The following is an 18,630-nucleotide window of genomic DNA, read 5'->3' on the forward strand; positions in this document are numbered from 1 at the left end:
TGAAGAATCACGCAGATGGCCACCCCCGCCACACAGAAAGTGACTTCAAGAAACTTTAAACACCTCAGTGACACAGAAGGGGAAGGATGGGAGGCCAAGGCTCCCTAGCTTTTTTTACTCTTACAAAAATGGTCTCCAGGACTCTGTGAACTGTAACCATTCTTTATGTATGTGTAGAGATTTGCAATTTACTGCACGCTTTTTCCCCAGAGTCCCCCTCCCATGGGGCAAGATTGCTCTGACAGTTGAAGAATGGAAGCAGGCTGGTTTTTCCATCACCAGGTGGCTGTTCATGTCCCAACCAGGGCTCGAGCACTTAGGCCTCTTCATTCTCAGACAGGACTCATTGTTCCACGCTACAGCCCCCCTGCCTTTCCGTGTCTGCTGTGGGGGACCCACCCACAGGAATGAACAACCCAGTGGCCGGGAGGAGCCCTTCTTCAGTGGCAATGGCAAAATGTTCCTCCCTGAAGGCAGAAAGGACTGTTTTCTAGAATGTGTGACCTGTACAGTTTTTACAGTGGCAAAGGCACACCCACTTTAGCACAGATAACTGAGAAATTTAACTAAAGGGTTGCCTACTTTACAATTCAAAAGGAGCACCAGAGAAATAATTCACGTATAACAAGTATCTTAATAATGGGTCAAAATTCCTTTCTGAGGACAAGACAATTTTTATCAGTGGAACTACCAGACACATCCATTGCTTCTGCAGTGTTTCCTCAGACACCTCAGACAAATACCTAGAACTCACTGTCCTCCCACAATCACCATGGATTTAACTGCTACATTTGCTTGAGCTGTTGATTATTAGGGAAATTTTAAAAATATAGTCCTGAGTGGCGCACACACTCCCAGTGTATCTTGGGACAAATCACACGGTAATCCCACCTCACTGCCGCAGTCACTCCTGAGTTGTTTTAAAACAGATCAATTCAAGTTAGAATAAGCTTGGGAGACCACCTGGAAGAGAAAACCAGTCACTGAAAAGCAGTGTGCTATCGATGGGGTGGCCCTCTTTGCTTTGAGGATGGTGCGAGGCACAGCAGGAGAGGTGCTGGTGGCATCTGCAGAACTTCATAGCTGCCCTCGTTCCCCTGCTTGCCTGGGTGCCCCCGGGGGATTTTTTTCCTGAAATCTCGGAGCCATTTCTGTTGTGTCACTTTTGGAATCATGGGAAAAGTAGTGCCACCCAGACCACCTTCTATTCTATTTTGCCATTTTAAAAACCAGCTTGTTGAGATCTAATTCACATATCATGCAGTTCAGCCATATGAAGTATACAAGTCAGTGTTTTTGGTCTATTCATTAGGTTATGCAACCATTACCACAATCAAATTCTATAACATTTCATCCCCCTTTAAACAGCCTGCCGATAGTCAATCCCCCTGCTTCCCGCCCACCCCTCAACTCTAAACAACCACGAATCCACTTTTTGTGTCTATGGACCTGCCCATTCTGGACATTTCATATAAATAAAATCATCCCATATGTAGTCTTTGGTGGCTGACTTCTTTCTCTTAGCATATTCTTAAGGTGCCTCCATGTGTAGCCCATATCAGTATTCCATTTATTTTTATTGTCAAATATTCCACTGTATGGATAGACCACATTTTGTTGGTCCATTGATCTGTTGATGGACATTTGAGCTGTTTCCACTTTTGGTCACTGTGAATATTGCTGCTGGGAACGTTCAGGTCCTCTGTGGCCATTCACTCATGTGACTTCAGTCTGGTAAAGTACACAGACTTCCCATGGCTAAGATGCAGCGGAAATCTCGGTGCTTATGTTCTGTGAGAGTGAGAGAGGGTCTGGAAACGTTTCTTTATGATGGCCTAACAAGAAAGTTGACACCAAGATATTAATTTTAAATTTATAATTTAATTTAATTTAGTAATAGAGCCACACAAGTGCATTATAGTCATGGAAGAGAAAGAAAAAAATGCCAGGAAAATTCTTTTACCAATGATCCACCTGCTCACTTAGCCCCGGCACGGGAGCAGCATGTATACAGGCACATGCTTCACGCACTTTCCCTTCTTCCCTCCCTTCCTGCCGGTTCAGCTGTCTCAGCTTTCGGCTTCTGAACCATGGGTGATGGGCAAGACCAACAACCAGAAAGAGGAAGCCAAACCCAGAGTCAGAGCCAGGGCCAGGACACAGCCACTGCTGCTGGACTGGAAGCCATCCTTGGGCCATTTGGAGATGTTAATTAGGCTGGCTAATTCCCACTGGCCTTGGGTTGCCAGTGTTGAGTGTGTGGGCTTACCCCATCCACTGCCTGCACCTGTTCCCTTCCTCAGAGCCATTCCAAGGGATCTGAATAGCCCAGACAGCTCTCTGATCTCCCACTCTGTCCGCCTTCCTGCTGGTAGGATATTTAGCACTTGCCTAAAGCTGGAGCCCTAGTCCACTCTTTCTCTCCCTCATCCATGCCAGCTCTCAAAATAATTCTCTTTCCTAATTATCTTGAACCAGCTAATCATTTTCCACACTGACTGTTCAGTAACCAGGATCCAGGGACAGGCAGCCGCATTTCTTGTCTGACCCTGCCCAGCATCATCCCAGGTGGCAGTTCTGGATGGCAGCCTTTCCTCAGAGGCAAGAAACTTGGTTCAAAGCCTTGCTCTCTTGCTGTCCCAGTGAGTACAGCTGGAGAAAGCATGCCATAGAAAGGCCCACCAATTCCTGGAGCGCCTCTGCTAGGTGGAGCCACACAGAACACAATACATCTCCAGCCAGCCTCTTGTTTCCTGTCCTGCCTTAAATCCCTGTTGATATCCAGAGTATCAAAGAAGTCACACAAGGCAGAAGAAGCAAGACATCTTTCTTCAAAAGTGACTTCTGGATTCCTCCAGCTCAACTCTGCGTCTGAGCCGCCAGTTGGCCACAGTTTGGCCTTTTGGTGTCTGAGTTAAACTTTTAAGGGCTGTCCCCGAGGAGTCTTGCTCAACTGCTCTTAGATATAGTGGGACTGGCTTCGATTCCCAGCCCCACAAATAGGTAAAAATGACTTCGAATGTAAAACACACATTAACCCTGTAACCCAGTGTCACAACTTTTTTTGTTTTGTTTTTTGTTTTGTTTTGTTTTTTTGGAACAGAGTTTCGCTCTGTTGCCCAGAATGTAGTGCAATGGCACCATCTTGGCTTACTGAAACCTCCACCTTCCCAATTCAAGCAATTCTCCTGCCTCAGCCTCCTAAGTAGCTGGGATTACAGGCGCCCGCCACCACACCAGCTGATTTTTTAGTATTTTTAGTAGAGACAGGGTTTCACCATGTTGGCCAGGCTGGTCTTGAACTCCTGACCTCAGGTGAGCCACCGAGCCCGGCTGTCACAACCTTTTATCCATTATCACCCCACCGTGGAGCCTTCTGAGACATTTTGGTTTCCTAATTGGTCCCCTCCCCTGAAACAGCACAGAAACGCTGTGTATCTGCTTACTTACAGTACTTATACCTGTGCTGTACGCATATAAAGAGTAGGCTATTTTGCCACCCCAAGGGGTGATATCCCCTCATTAGACTGCATGCTGTAACTTTTCTCCCAGATCCCCCAAAGGCAGCGGTTTCATCTGCTTTGGTCACCACTGTAACCCAGAGCCGAAAACAGTGCCTGGCACATATCTGCTGCCCATTTGACAAAGGGATAGGACAGTTAGGCTTTGTGTCTCTCCCCTATCCTCACCAGGCGTCCGATCCCTCCTGGCCTCTTCCCAACCCCCATCTCCAAGCACATTGCCCTCCAGGTGCCCTCCACACTGCCCAGGTTGGTCAGTGCCCTGTGCATACCCCAGAGATGTATCAAGAAGCTGACAGCTTACTCCTCTGCTCCACGACTGGAACCCCACCCTTTGGGAGCACTGCTGTGTGTCAAGGGCAAGTGACATTTGAGCCCCATGGAATAATCAAGGCAGCCCCCAACTGTCTCTGTCTTTGCATCTCCTTAACTCAACCATGGATTGGCAGTTACTGAGACATTCTTTGTGGTCCAGCACACTACACCAGGCTGCGTCTGGGGACACACAGGAGAGGGGCAACCCAGTCCTCATCAGCAATTACAAACAAGTCCTCCATTGTTAGCTGCGCCATCTGCTTTCTTGGTGTCTACCAATCGGGTGCCTGTACACACAGCATAACCAGGGCTGAGGGGCTGCAGAGGAGTGAGATCAAGGAGCCCCTTCATAAAGAGACCCTTTGCTCACACTGGAGGGTGTCAGTGGCATGGTGCTCTAAAAGCCGAACTTCCTCAACTCAAGGAAGACCCACGCAGATATGCTCTATGTTTGCCCTCTTGCATGAGGGGAAATGGGGGCCCTGCAGCACAGTGCACTGGGGGGAATCAGAAATCTAAACCATTAAATCTTCCAGAGGATCCGCAGAAAACATTCTAGTCTGTGACCAACAGTCAGCAGCAGCCCAGAGCCTCTTGTGCCCTAAGAGCACAACCAAGTGTGGAGAAGGAACGGTGTTCACGGTGGGTGGGAGTCGGACCGAGTGTGGAGAAGGAACGGCGTTCACGGTGGGTGGGAGTCGGACTGAGTGTGGAGAAGGAACGGTGTTCACGGTGGGTGGGAGTCAGACCAAGGATCGTACACGAGCCATGATCAGTTATTGATCCAGAATCTCCTAACCCCAAATAATTTTCTTGGGAGAAAGGGACAGTTTTCATCAATAGATTGGAAAAGATGTCTCCATAGCAGTGCACATTTCTTTCATGGAGCCTTGGCTAAGAGAATGTTAGTGGTCTCCTCCTGATGGCTGCTGGAGCCACCATCTTAGAAGTTTGCCCCTGTCACTGTGCCAGCCTTGGCAGAGGGGGTCAGCAGAAAATCTATGTGTACAACTGTGGCTGTGCAGAGAATGGTCCACATCGCTGATAAATGTCCTTTGTCTGGATTTGATGGTTGTCTATTGACACAGAATTCAGGAGAGTTGTGGGGGCTGAGAGTTCAGGAAAAGCTACTGCCTGATGCAGAAAGAGGATGCATTCACCGAGGAAACCCTGCTGTAGAAAATAGGATGGTGTGGAAGGCGTGAAAGAACCTCTCACAAAGCATAGAAAAGCTAAGATCCCCCTCAGTTCTGGGTGACTGCTGAGACCCTGCTGCTCTACGGGTGAGAGTGACCTTATGGTCCAATTTTCCTGCTCCAGGGTCCCCTCCCAAGCTTTCCTCCGCATAGGATGCTGTGTGTTCCCTCCCTGAGGACTGGCACATTGCAGGTGACACCAGTATTAACACACTGTGCGTAACTCAGAAACCTGTAAAATGAAACTGGGAGACATGTAAACTGCCCACCTAGGGGGTTTCAATTATTTTTTCAGGTCATCCATTGAATTTCAAATGCTTGTCTTGAAAACACTTTTGTCTTTGTATTTTAAACAAAATCAGTCAGGAAAAGTTGGAGAGCAGGAAAAGGATATAGCTGTCACTGCGGTTCAGCATCTGTGGGGCTCCTGACGGGGTCTGCATGCATAGACCCTGGGAGTGTGAATGTCTCTCTCATTTCACATTTGCAAACATGACATCGGCTTCTATTTTGTCCTATCAAGTAGCGTTTTCAAGTGAGTTTTCAGTTTTTACTGATAAGGCTGCAAAACTGCTTGGGCAGCTCAGGGATAAATGTATTATTAGCACTGTGTTAATGATCAAGTTGGAGCTGTGGGCTGCTGTGTATGTATTCACTCGATTTTGTGTTCTTTCCCTTCAGATTAAAACACGTAAAGGTCTCATTACAATATTTGAGCAAGGTAAGACAGACACTTCAGTGGATTTGTCCAGCCACCCTGCTTTGGGGAGGGGGTGGGACTTTTCTAACCGGCTGCCCTCGGTAGCGGACCCTCGGTGCTCCTCGCCCTCCTGGGCCTTCCCCTCCCGAGCGGTGCTGCCCGCACTCCTGCCCCTGCATGTCTGCGCTGCCCGGGGAAGCCCAGCCTTGCCTTTCTTCTGCCCGTGCACTCGGGGAAGAATCCGACACCAACACCTGCCATCCCGGAAAATGTCTTTGTCACCTGCCCTTTTGTGTGTGGGGCTGTAGAGAGCCAGTGGGCACAGGGGCCACCCCCTTTTTTGTTGCCCAGGCCTGGAGGAGCAGGGTCTTGAGATGGGCCGATAAGACAGGGCACGTGCTGGGCCGGCCTTTGGCCGCCAGCCTTAATGGAGGCCTCTGAGGCCTCCACACGGGGAGGGCAGGTTGTGGCGGGGGCTGCTGAATGGAACAGCTGGGGAAGGAAAAGCAGATAAAAGCTGCGGAGTGCAGAGGGTGGAGACACAGGGATGCGCTGCCGTCTAGGACCCAGAGGATAGGCTGGCCATGGCAGGTGTGACCTTCCCAGCCCGCCTTTCTGTCCTGGGTCTGGGGTCCAGGCCCTGCCTGCAGCGCTCTGATGGATGGTAGCTGCCTTGGCAGGGCTGTCTGAAAACTCTGTCCCGTGTGGCCTGGGCTGCACCACCTCCCAGGCTCACAGGTGGAAGGCAAGCAGTTGGTAATGACAAGGATCATGGCAGTGCCGTTCACAGGAGAAAGCAAGTGAGCGAGCTGTTGTTCATGAGCCTGTCACCCACAGTGGAATGCAAAGCACAGAACCAGTCACTTTGTCTCAGTAAATATGGAAGTGGGATGTTAGGGTCCAGATTTGTTGGTTTATCCAAACCTTCACCCTCCTCTGCCAGGCAGGGCTGTTGGACCTGCAGGCCAGAGGAGCAGCCGGCGCCACAGCCAGCCGACCCTCCAGCCAGCTGCCCTTTCTCTTCCCATCACCCGTGGCTTAAGCTCAGGCCTGGTGTTGTCCCAAACTGGGGTCACTTGTGTCAGCCCCAGCAGGTGACACGAGCCTCAGAGCCCAGGTGCTCATGTCAAGATGGGGCAGAAGAGGGCTGTACAGTCCCCTCTGAGCAGGGCACTTGGCTGCAAAACTTTGCATTTGCTGAGACCCCCGTGTCCATGCATGTTCTGCTTCTGCCGCCAAAGTCGGGAGGTGAGGTTCGAGTGTCCTGTGAATAAATCCATGGCTTCCATCACCGGGAGGAGGCAGTGCGAGTGGAGCCACGGCTGCGAGTGGACGTGTCCTAGGAAGGCGGCCCTACCTTGTGTCCTGCCTATCCGTCCTGCAGCTGCCACCTACCCACCACAGGGTGCTGTGGCACAAGGGCCCAATGCAGATGACAATGTCCCAGCAGAAAGCTGGGGACCAGAGGCATGTGTAGGGCACTGTGGCACTGGCTCCAGGCCAGCTGCAGGGGTGGCTTTGCCCTTTGCCCCCGGCCATGGGATCCCTGCTTTCAGGTGCACAGGCCCCCTTCTCTGCAGAGCTTCCTGTACTTCTCCAGGCTCACTTAGCGGGACAAAGCTGGCGTCCCTCTGTCCATCTGCAGGAACGCGAGGTGCACCCTCTTTCCCTCTTTATCCTCCCTGGGTGAGTGGGTGGGGTAGAAGAACTAAAATGTTTTCCTTCGAATCCAGAATTAGCAAACGTTCGCGCTTCCTCTTTGGATCTCACTTTATATCTTTCATTTACTTGCTTTTTTTTTTTTTTTGCTCCTTTATTCTAATCAATCTAATCACCACAGTGGGCTGGGTTGTTGGAATATTGTCTGGGATTAAATCAAGTCTGTTCTCCCACGCTGCCCCACACCCTGGATTAAATGCCAGTGCCCACCACCAGCTACAAGGGGATGGAGAGATGCCTCGTAACAATCCAGCTTCTCTTGTGGATGATGGTCTAGCTGTGCTGCTTTTGTCAGAAGCAGCCTGTTTTTGTGTTCTGGGGTTTTTCTAGTGTGGTGTTTTTTTTTGAGACTGGGTCTCACTTTGTCACCTAAGCTGGAGTACAGTGGTGCTGTGACTGCAGCCTTGACCTCCCAGGCTCAAAATCCTCTCACCTCAGCCTCCCACGTAGCTGGGACTACAGGTGTGCATCACCATGCCTGGATACGTTTTGCAATGTTTTTGTAGAGCTGGGGTTTCACTATGTTTCCCAGGCTGGTCTGGAACTCCTGGGCTGAAGCGATCCCCCCACTGCGCCCGGCTGCAGCCTGTTTTAAAGATGAGAATAGTGGGCCTTCTCTGTCTGCCCGACCTTACCGAGCCTAGAAGAAGGGAGGCAACAGTGAAGCCCCTGGACTCTGAAAGTACTGAATTTCAGAACACCCTGAGCCAGGTTACTTCCATAGGTCCAAGCATGTTTGCAAGTATTGAAACTCTTCCTAGAAACAATAAGGTAAGTTCAGAGAATGAAAAAAGATGCTGTCTGTGTATAAAATAACCTACTTAAATTAATTTCAAATGCCACTAATAATAATACTTTTCAAAGGCCAAAGCCCTGCAAGTGAATCACGCAGGGAGGAAGATGTGGAAACTCTGCTTTTGAGGTTTGTTCCCAGCAGAGGTCATGCAGGAAACTTGGGGCATAATACAACAGGGTTTAAAAATATGCTACAAGGGGAAGGGTGATGAAATGATCCTCTCGCTGGCAGAACGGCCCTAGGAGAGACCCAGCTCCACCCGCAACAGTGGCTCGGTGTTGCAGCAGGCATTCTTGTATTCCTCTGAGCATGCCGACGGCAGCCCTGGGGAAGCGCGGGATGCAGATGCGCAGGTTTTAATTTTATTCCTTTTCCCTCCGGTGCTGAACAGCTGTATGCTCATCTGGACTCATTCAGACAAGCAATTTAGTCCTGACCTCTAGTCTTAGGCCCTTTGGGGAATAATTGAGTTGTAACTCATTGTGTAGAATATTGATATGTAAACAAGTGGAGATTCCAGGAACACCGCCAGGGATCTGCAGAGCGTCCTCTGAAGTTTCACGGGCTTTTCCATTAACTCCAGCCACTGCTTCTTCAGTGGCTCTTCCTCCCTTTCACTATGACCAGATGCCTTTTCTCTTCATTCTTTACTTATGAATTGGACAGTAAGTCTGAATTAATTTCACATGATCCATAGCTTCTTTTATGCTGTAGAAAAGCCCAGAGCAAAGAATAAGAAGAAAGACATTCATGTATTTATTCATTCAACAAACATCTTTGCCGGCATAGCGTGGGAGGAGGTCACCAGACCCTTCTCCTGGGAATTTCCCTCCCTTCCGAGTGCCACAGATCCTCCCTGAATTGTGTGGCCGTAGAGCCTCCATTGCCTCCATGACTTAGCAGTTCTCTGCTTCCTTTGCAGGGGCCCTGGCCTCCAGTCTGAGTGCGGACCTCGAAGAGCCCCTGAGTGAGGAGGAGACAGAACACCCTCTCCTGCCTCTGCCCCGAGCCACTAAACCCAGAATCTCCACGAAATTTCATTGCTGTACTAGTGCCCTCAGCAGGTCTTCCCATTAGTGGACTTCTGAAGCCCATGGTGAATCCCACTACAGCATCTCAGATGGGACTCAAGCTAGGCTGTATCATCTTGTCCTGAAACCTCACAAACCTTTGAAGAAACGAAAAAGTCACCAAAAACCAGGGATGAACCCACTGTCACATGGGCGTTGGTGTGGCTGCTCTGGGCAGATCACAGCAGGAAAAGATTCTGCGCTTTCAGGGAGGGGCAGAAGGCAGCTGGCTTCTGCACCCCAAGTTGTTTCTTCTCATTTATGAACCCAAGCGTGATATCACAGAGGGGCTGGCGAAACCATTGTCTGACTGAGGAATTCTATCTGCGTTGATTTTGCTGGTTCCTTTTAAGTTAGGATTTATGGTTTACTCAAAACTTTCATCATCCTGGAAATTGGCTTTCCCCAGGGTGTTTTGCCCAGGAGACTTTTACCTCAGTTGTCCAGTGTTTCTCCACCTGGTACCTGACGCCCTCTAACTGAGCGAGCTTCTGCTCACCACGCAGAGGCCCTTCAGGTCGTGACAGTGATGCCCCTACCTTACAACACTCAGAAGATTCCAGAAATACAGGGTCCTGTCCTTGCATAAGTTTCTGCAGGACAGGAAGTGTCCCAAGACTCAAAACAGTACAGACCACATCCACACAAAAGGCGCATGCTGGCTTCAGGCGCTAGGCTGAGCCAGGCGCCCCCGAATGGCCTTGTGCCTCCAGAAACCTCACGCTGCAACTTTGCTCCTATCTGTTGCCCAGAGAGGCCTCAGACAGGCCTCAGAAATGTTTCTTGTCACACAAAGCTTTTGGTAGCAGATTCCAGGCAAGGGATGTAATCCTTATATTTTTGCCCATTTGGCTCCAAGGAAGGCACATTAGACCTGTTCTTTTTTTTTTTTTTTTTGTCTTTCTTAAAAAAAAATGAATGAATTAATGAATGAATGAAAGAAAAGAGAAGCAATGGTAAGCCCTCACCTGCTGCAGGGCACTGGGTGGGCCCTGCCCGTCCTGCAGCAGGGAAATCAGTCAGCAGTGAAGAGCTGCTGGCACGGACCCTGGGCCCTGCCTCAGAGCTAGAGGTTTGTTCCACCCCGCACTTCACTTGGGAAGTAAACCCAAGAAACTCATCAGAGTCAATCCCTACTGCGCAGGCTTTGTTCTCACAGTGGCTGGGGACAGAGCAACGCCCTGCAGTGGGAAGGGAGAGCAGCACGAGAGACGCAGCCCCTAACTCAGGGCGTATGATGGGTGGGCCAGTCCTGGGAAAGGTGGGCCCTGTGCATGAGGTCTCCCCGCCGTCCTCTGCCCTTTGCCCTCTGCCCTTGCACACACTTGTTACCTTCAGGCTGCTTGGCCACCCAGGCCTGAAGAAGCCTTCTGAGGCTCTCACCCCATCAGAGCGGCCATTTTCACTGAGGAGCCAGTTTTTTCCATTAGCTATTGAGCTGGTTTGGCTGGAACCTCGCCTTTGTAGAGAGAATGGGAAGACCCAGGAGCCAGACTCACTCTTGGGACAAATGAGAAAGGGCTGAGCCGGTCGTTCTGTCGGAAGGCCGGGCCTGCTCATCCTGGAGAGGTTTTGCTTTTCTGCTTTATAGGGGATTGCAGGTAGCACTTGAGGCCAGGCCACTGACAGGAGCACCTTGAGAATCACCTGAACACAAGAGAATGAGGGTGCCCCAGAGTGGAAGGAAGCTTCCAGCCCCTGGGCTGTTTTGGGAAGGGCCCAGGGTACTCCTGGGGCCTGAAGGGCAATGTGAAGAGTGACTGCAAGTCCTGGCATTTTCTGTGGTGTCAGCAAATGCCCCTTTATTTTAAATGATTCCAGACTTCTGGGCAGTGTCGCTTGGCCACCGACACTCAGGCTTGATCCTGCTGTTGAGCTGCTCCTGTCTCCTGTTTACCTCATTCCTGTTGGGAAGGCCATCGTATGCTCCTAGGCTCCAGAGTCCCCTGTAGGTCTCAACCAGCAGGTCGCCTCTGGGAGAAATTTCATCTTCAGGCTCTAGAAACTCCTGTTGTGGAATTCCTGGCTGTAGTAGAAAAGATATGTCAGGATTTAGAAATCGTATTTAACTATTCTGGACTTGGGCTCCATGATTTCATTTTGTTTCCACGAACCAGCCATCCCGACCTTGGGGTGGGAAATTCAGTGGTAGGCAGCAAATAACTCAACCTTCCTGTAACCCCTGAGGACCCCATGACCCCAGATGACAGCCAGCAGTTTGGTGAGTGGAGTTTTTTTTGAGCCCGCCGTTCTCGGTAGCAGCTTTGGTCTGGAGATTTGGAATGTGGAGCAGGGAATCTGACAGCCACGTTTCTCGTGGTTACATGGACTGGAGTCGTTTTTGTTATTTGGGGTGGAAAATTGCAATAATCAAGTTTCTTTTTTTTTTTTTTTTTTTTTACTTAGAAAAGCAAATATAGTGTTTTTGTAATAAAATTGCGGAGGATCATTCATCCAGTAGGGCCCCACCTGAGGCACAGCGCCGACTCATCACGGTGGTACCAGTGGGTCAGCCATCTGGAAACAGAAGTGGCCCTCATTGGGCCAAAATGTGGTAAGACTCGCTGGCCTCAGGCAGGGCCAGGCCAGCTCCCTCACTTCTCTGCGCACCTGTTCCCAGATTCCATCCAGAGCAAAGCTGATGTTTATAGTCTCATTGTACTTAGGCTTTTGTACTTTAAAAAATTACGACTTTTTAAAAATAATCAAGCCTTCAGCAGACAGAAGTGAAGAAATTTAGCCTGGGCTGCCTCACCACCAAAGTCTGCAGTTCCTGAGAGCCACATGTTGGGGAAGTGGGGTGACCCAAACTTGGTGACATGGGTTGATTGATAGACCCTTAGCCTTACAAACAAGAGCTCATGCAGATCCACAGAGCCCTGCACATCCTGTCTTCCTGACCTTCCTCAGGTGGCACTACCTGCGCCCCACGGACCTGCTGTATTGGTGTCATGTGGAGGTCTGATGAATCCTTTAAAACCTAACTGTGATGTTGTAAATGTAGCTGTGCTACCTTTATAAAAAATCTACTGAAGGGGAATGTCTGCATCCCGGGGAGATTCAACAGGAAACAACCATTGTTTTAGTTGCACTCAGTCTGTCATATGACATACACATGAAATGAATGTTTCCCTATGTTTTCAGGTCTACAATGTTTAGTACATGTAAATAAGGAAAAAAATGGATAAATACGGTAAATTAAGTTATAGCGTGTCATTTGATTCTTATTTTGCTGTCTCTTGTTATTTAATGTTCCTAATGCTCCACATCTAGGTTCCTTCCTAGATGTGGTAGGAACACCTTGCAGACGTGTGTGCGCCAGGACACACCATGGCACAGGCAGCCACGGCGAGAAAGCACACATCTCCGCAGATGGCAGCCACCCGACTCTCCAGTTAACCTCTTTTACTCTTTAATTCTGATTTACTGTGATGATTTCATAAGGTGGAAACACAGCACTTCAGTGCTATATGTTTCTCTCATTCTCATTATAGTTTATAAGAAAATAAAGTTTACCCTGGCATCTAATAAAAAGGTGGTTTTCATTTTTATTGGACAGAATTGTTTGAAAGCATATTTTAACTAAAACCTAAACATGTATCCAAAATGGTAGCTGGTACCAGTGCGGGGAAGCTTACCAACATGTTTATGTAAAATTGACCTCGTTTCCTAACATGAAATGCTGAGATCCAGTCACAGGAGGCTCTGAATCCAAGCATCATGGTTCTAATCTACTTAATCGCTTTCTCTCTTCATGATTAAAGGGCTGGGTCAGTATCGCCTGCTACCGCAATATCCATCCGAGCCGCAATGAAATGTGCCCCTTGCTCCATCTTTCCAGGACAGCCCCCTTCTAGCGGTCAGGAGCCCCTGTCCCTGATGAGCAGGAGGCAGCCTTAGAGGTGAGTAAGTGATGGACAGGATGTGATAACGGTCTCCTGTTGGTGTGGCTGAAGCCGGCTGATGCCCCTATCTAAGGACTCCAGCCATCTCATGAAAGCCTGGCCGGGTGGCCTCTGCCAGCATCACAGGCTACTCATGCGCTAGGCAGCAGTGACCTTTCGGGTCATTGTATTAGAAGTCTGCAAAAATCATCCATTTGTCCAGTTAGCAAATGTTTTTTGAGTACCTAATACTTAAAAAACATGGCTGTGACCTCCCAAATGGTCTAGATGCCTTCTTGGGAGTCAAGCAGACCCTAAATTCAATGTTTAGCTTTTCACTGATAACAAGAGCTTGCTTAATGGTACGTCCTGCTTCTAATACTTGGTACCTCATCGAATGAAGCTTGATGTGGAGTTTTAGAGCTTTGTGGCCTGGATGCAGTGGGTGCCACCCTGTGCATCCGCAGGGTTGAAGAATCTTCATAAGTCAAATGCAGGTTCCTGACTGCTGCCGACTCTGACCTACCAGGTATGGGCTAGAACCTCAGCATCTCCACTTTTTAAAGCTACCCAGAGGACCTGCAGGTAGATCTGGGTTGAGGGGGCTGGGCCAGCCCCCTCGGGAATGGTCTGGGCAGCACTCATCCCCCACCTGCACTGAGGGAACATCAGAGACCACTCCCTGCAGGACAGCTCTTTGCTCTACAGCTGCTCCTAGGAGCTGCATTTCTGCCGCTCACTAATGACTTGGCGTCATAGGTGATAGGTCAGATGTGGAAATGGTTATTTGAAATTAAAAGGATATTTTTCTCAAAGTCTTAAATGGTTTACTTTTTTATATCTTTGTTTTTGTTTTCACCAAATTGTTTTCTCTACTACACTTTTTATTTGTGGCAGAATGATGACAGGGTGGGAAGACATTCCAGTCCATCATGCCTCCTGTAAGTGATCAGGTCACCTTAAAAAAGTACTCATCAAATCTTGGGCCATATTAAGCAAAACCTTCAGCAGAATTCCAAAGAACAATACAACTTCCAGTGCTTCCAAAAGGACCATTGCTACAAGGCCCTGATAGGTCTTTTGGGGCTTCTGCTAGGTACCAGAATTGAAAGAAAGAATATTTTTAAGGTACACCTAACCATAGTCTAATTCTCTAAGTGTTCCAGGAAAAAACGCCAGTTATTTATGCCTCCTGCAGTGAAGCGTGTCTTCCAGCGAGAGGCTCACACACTGATATTTGTTCACTTCAGTACATATTCAAGCTAGCATTATGGTACTGTGTATGTGCAGAAACTAAATTGAGGCCACTTTGGTTTATTAAACGGTTTATGTCAAGGGGCACTATTATCATTTGCTCTTTTGTCCATACCTGGAAATGGTTGTAGTTGCATTTCGTTTTTCAAACCAAAGAGTGAAGGCCACGGAAATGAAGCACAAAGTAAACTCTGTCCCTGCATATTTGGTTTACTCAAGGCACGGATCTACAGCTGGAAAGGTCGCCCCCACCCCCTCAATCTGACCACCTTCTTCTACGGGTGTGAAAACCAAGGCCTGAAGACGTTGGCTCACTGAGATTCACAAGGTCAGCAAGTGAGGCTCCAGGCAGGAGATGAGTTTCCTAGTTCCCACTTCTTGATGACACCCCCATTTAGCAGCAGTCACCGTTCTTCACCAGTGCATGGACTGTTTATTGAAAGTAACGTTTTGGTCACTGTAAAAAGGTCCCCTAATGCGAAGGCTTAGGCCACCCTGACCCTGCTGTCATAGGGACCAGGCCCAACACAGACCAAGGGCTTTGAGTGTGGGAGAACTTGTTTTAACAAGAGACTTACCTACTCTCCCTGCATGCAGACACGGAAACGGTGGAGTTAACTTCTCTCCATGGCTCTAGAAGCCATGGACTGGAACCTCTGGAAAGAAAAGTTGCTCGTCTTCAACTCTGAAAAATAGACTTTGAGGTCAGAGCAGGTAGCCAAAGCAGGGTTTTCATGCTTGGTGTGATACCCAGGCAGGTGGGCCATGCTCCGGAAGGCCACGGTCTGCTGTCTGCACTCAGACATCTACGTGTTTACCAAGCATTTGCTACAATTAGGCCAAAATTGTCTTGTTTCTCTCCTGAAAATGTTTTCTGTTTTGGGAGTTTGAGACAAAAGATAATGACATATCAATGTCCTTCCATGCCACAAGAACCACCTTTGAGTGGAGTAGAATGAGACTCGCTTCCAAAACCGAGGTCTCTTCTTAGCCTGCTGCAGATTCAACCCCATTTTCACCCTCAGAGAACATGATAAGACCAGCCAGCAGCCCAGCGAGGCAGGACATTTCAAACAGTAGTGATACCCTCTCTGCTCTCAAGGTGCTCGCAGATCTGCCCCCAACACACACAAACAACAGTGACAAAAACAGGAGGAACTCTCCAAAATGACACTTTCTGAATAATAAGGAGAAAACAGCTGGAATTGGCGATTGCTTCATTTTTGTCATTGTTCGAATTTCAAGTTGAAAGTATTTTAATACCTAAGTGTCCTAAGTTGGATAAGATGGGGGCAGCGAGGCATTTATAATAAGCTGTCACATCAGGCAGCATGTGTCTGGAAGATCCTGTGTTTCACAGAATGAGAGTGAGAAAGTAGGTCCCAGCTAGTATCCTGCCTCCGTGCCATGTCAGACATGGACCACGCTGATCGGATTGTTGCTGTTTATATCCAGATATTCCAGCCTCAGATATCAGAGCATTATGTATGTGGTCAAAATTCTATTCAAACATTATTTTGGGAAAGAAAGAATAAATGCATAAATTATCTCTGGGACAAGAGGGCACTTTTTATGTGTCCAGGTGTCATTGCTAATCTTCCATTTATGTTCCCCCCACCCCCATGAAAATGCTTGTTGAGTTTGACATGGAATATTTTCCATGAAGAGGTCAGAGCCGTCGGCTTCTTCCTTAGCGTGGGGTCCTTAGGGCCTGGAAATTGGAGTGTGCTTCTCACTGAGGGCGTGAAGTGGGAAGGGGCTTGCTATTATAGATCCTGAAAGGATCTTTTTGACTTTAGAAAATAGCCTGGCAAAGAAAAGCTTTTTTCCGTGAATACTCAGGGACTGCATTATGCCCCTCAGATGATAGAGGAGAGTACTTTTGATCAATATTCCCTAAGAAATGGCCGCTGGGCTAAGTGCAGAGGGCCTCAATAGCAGTCTCCCTCCCGCCCGACCTGCAGAGCGTCTGCGGCAAATCTCTCAGAGCAGTGGGAACCAGCAAGGGCGTTACATTAATGGCATCATCTTCTCCTTTTAAAAAAATGTCACCCCATTTTGTCCTCCATGTTGATCGCTGATGATGGGCCCACTGGAAACAGTTATTTCTATAGCTTTCTTCGGGGAAATCTTGGATCTTCGTTTCAGGCACCAGGAAAAGTGACCCCCTGGAACAGTTTCAACCTAAAGGCGAGAGCAAAATGCTAGTGGAAAACTCACATCAGGAGCTTCTCTTAATCACGGAAGGTTTTTTTTCTCTTTTTTTACTAATGATCAAGATTTTAATGAAATAGCCAAAGTACAAATGTGTATATTACATCAGGTGTTCTATATTTTTTTCTCCTAAAAACAATGATCTGCCTCTATTCCAACGCCCCCTTCCCTAAGACTGATAAGCAGGTTCTTCAAAAGAACATTCTCAGCTGGGAGCTGTGGCTGACGCCTGAATCCTGCACTTTGGGAGGCTAAGGCGGATGGATCACTTGAGGTCAGGAGTTCGAGACCAGCCTGGCCAACATGGTGAAACTGTCTCTACTAAAAATACAAAAATTAGCAGGGCGTGATGGTGCATGCCTGTAGTCTCAAGTACTTGGGACGCTGAGGCAGGAGAATCACTCAAACCCGGGAGGCGGAGGTTGTGATGAGCTGAGACTGCCACTGCACTCCAGCCTGGGTGAGACAGTGAAACTCTGTCTCCAAAAAAAAGGAGCATTCTCTCCAGATTAATGGAAAGACATAGAAATAGCATCATATAATACACATCATTCTACAACATCCTTGTTAAACTTTACAATGTCATAGGCACCCCTCTATCTAGTTTATCATTTTTCGCAGCTGCATATTATTCCTTAATACAGATGTACCTTAATTTACTCAGCCCATCTGTGGACATTAAGGTGGCTTCCGGTATTTGTCATAACAAAGACACCTGTAATAAACACAAGCACACCTATATGCTGGCACACTGCTGCTTTTATTTCTGTATGATAAATTTCCAAAAAAAAAAGAAATTACAGAGTCAGAGAGTATATGTCATTGTTATGGACTGAATGTTTGTGTCTTCCCAAAACCCATATGTTGCAGCCCTAACCCCAGTGTTTAATAGGTGGGATCTTTGGGAGGTGACTGGGTTGCAATGAGGTCCGGGGGATGGGGTCTCCATGATGGGATGAGTGCTCTTAGAAGAAGAGAGGCCAGAGCTTCTCTCTCTCTGCCATGTGAGGACACGGGGAGAAGGCTGCTGTCTGCAAGCCAGCAAGCAGGTCTTCACTGGAGACCCAAATCAGACCACACCTGGATCTTAGACTTACCAGCCTCCAGAACTGTGAGAGATAAATTCCTGTTGTTCATGCCATTCCTATTGTTTTAAGTTTAAGCCAGTCAGTCTGTGGTATTTTGTTAAAGCAGCACAAGCTAACTGAGATAGTCATTATGGCCCCAATAGATTGATTATTTGACCACTTTTGAATTCTATAAAGTCAGTTTTGGAGTTATATTTAAAAATTAAGCTAGGACCCATGTCTTCCCATGTTTATATAAGATGACTCAGTAAATTATCCAACAGCTTAAGAAAAGAAAAGAAAAATTTTGAGGGGCACCCAGGCAAAAGGCATAATTTCAGCAATGACAAAATGAGGCATTTGTTGACCAAAGTGAGGACTCCCAATCAGTGTGTCCACACCGTATGTCTTTTCATGATAACGTTCCAAAGGATTTCTCAATTTTGGAGAAATTTTTGAAAATACTAACATAAAATTCATCAAATACACCATAAATTCACCTTTTGGTCATAGATTGGAGAGGAACATGGTCCTGGGAACCAATGTTGGCTTCTGATTCCACCTGCATACACTCTTGAGCGGCCATTCCCTATCTGGCTCGTTTCCTCACCTGGGACTTGGGGCAATAATACTGATTGTGGTAGCCAGCCTCAAGGATGGCCCCCAGCAATCATCACCTCCTGGAATTCATACCTTTGCATGGTCCTTTACATGCTGATTCAGAGATGACCTGCGGGACCAACAGAACCCAGCACAAGTGATATATCTTTCAAGATTAGTCATAAAGGTATTACAGTTTCCACTTTGGTCTCTTGGGTGGCTTGCTTTGGAGAGAGCCACCATGCTGTCAGGACACTCAGGCAGTGCTGTGGAGACCAGCATCCATGTGAGGGA

The 18,630-nt window shown here is 48.0% G+C and overlaps 1 protein-coding gene across 6 annotated transcripts in view; it reads left to right on the forward strand.

The window, feature by feature from the left end:
* The window catches only part of RALGAPA2 (Ral GTPase activating protein catalytic subunit alpha 2), a 325,653-nt gene extending 312,808 nt beyond the window's left edge, over window positions 1-12,845 (forward strand). For 3 of the 6 annotated variants that reach the window (XM_033185460.1, XM_033185461.1, XM_033185467.1), the window contains one exon: window positions 9,170-12,845. In XM_033185460.1, the coding sequence (XP_033041351.1) occupies window positions 9,170-9,324 (155 nt within the window). In that variant the 3' untranslated portion in view covers window positions 9,325-12,845. Of the gene's footprint in view, window positions 1-5,713; window positions 5,754-9,169 lie in introns of all 6 variants that reach the window. The other 3 variants (XM_033185462.1, XM_033185464.1, XR_004431099.1) reach the window with 2 other exon arrangements.
* The last annotated feature ends 5,785 nt before the right edge of the window (window positions 12,846-18,630 follow it).

The sequence above is a fragment of the Trachypithecus francoisi genome, unplaced genomic scaffold (assembly GCF_009764315.1).
Source record: "Trachypithecus francoisi isolate TF-2019V2 unplaced genomic scaffold, Tfra_2.0 Lachesis_group21, whole genome shotgun sequence".
Taxonomy (NCBI): Eukaryota; Metazoa; Chordata; class Mammalia; order Primates; family Cercopithecidae; genus Trachypithecus; species Trachypithecus francoisi.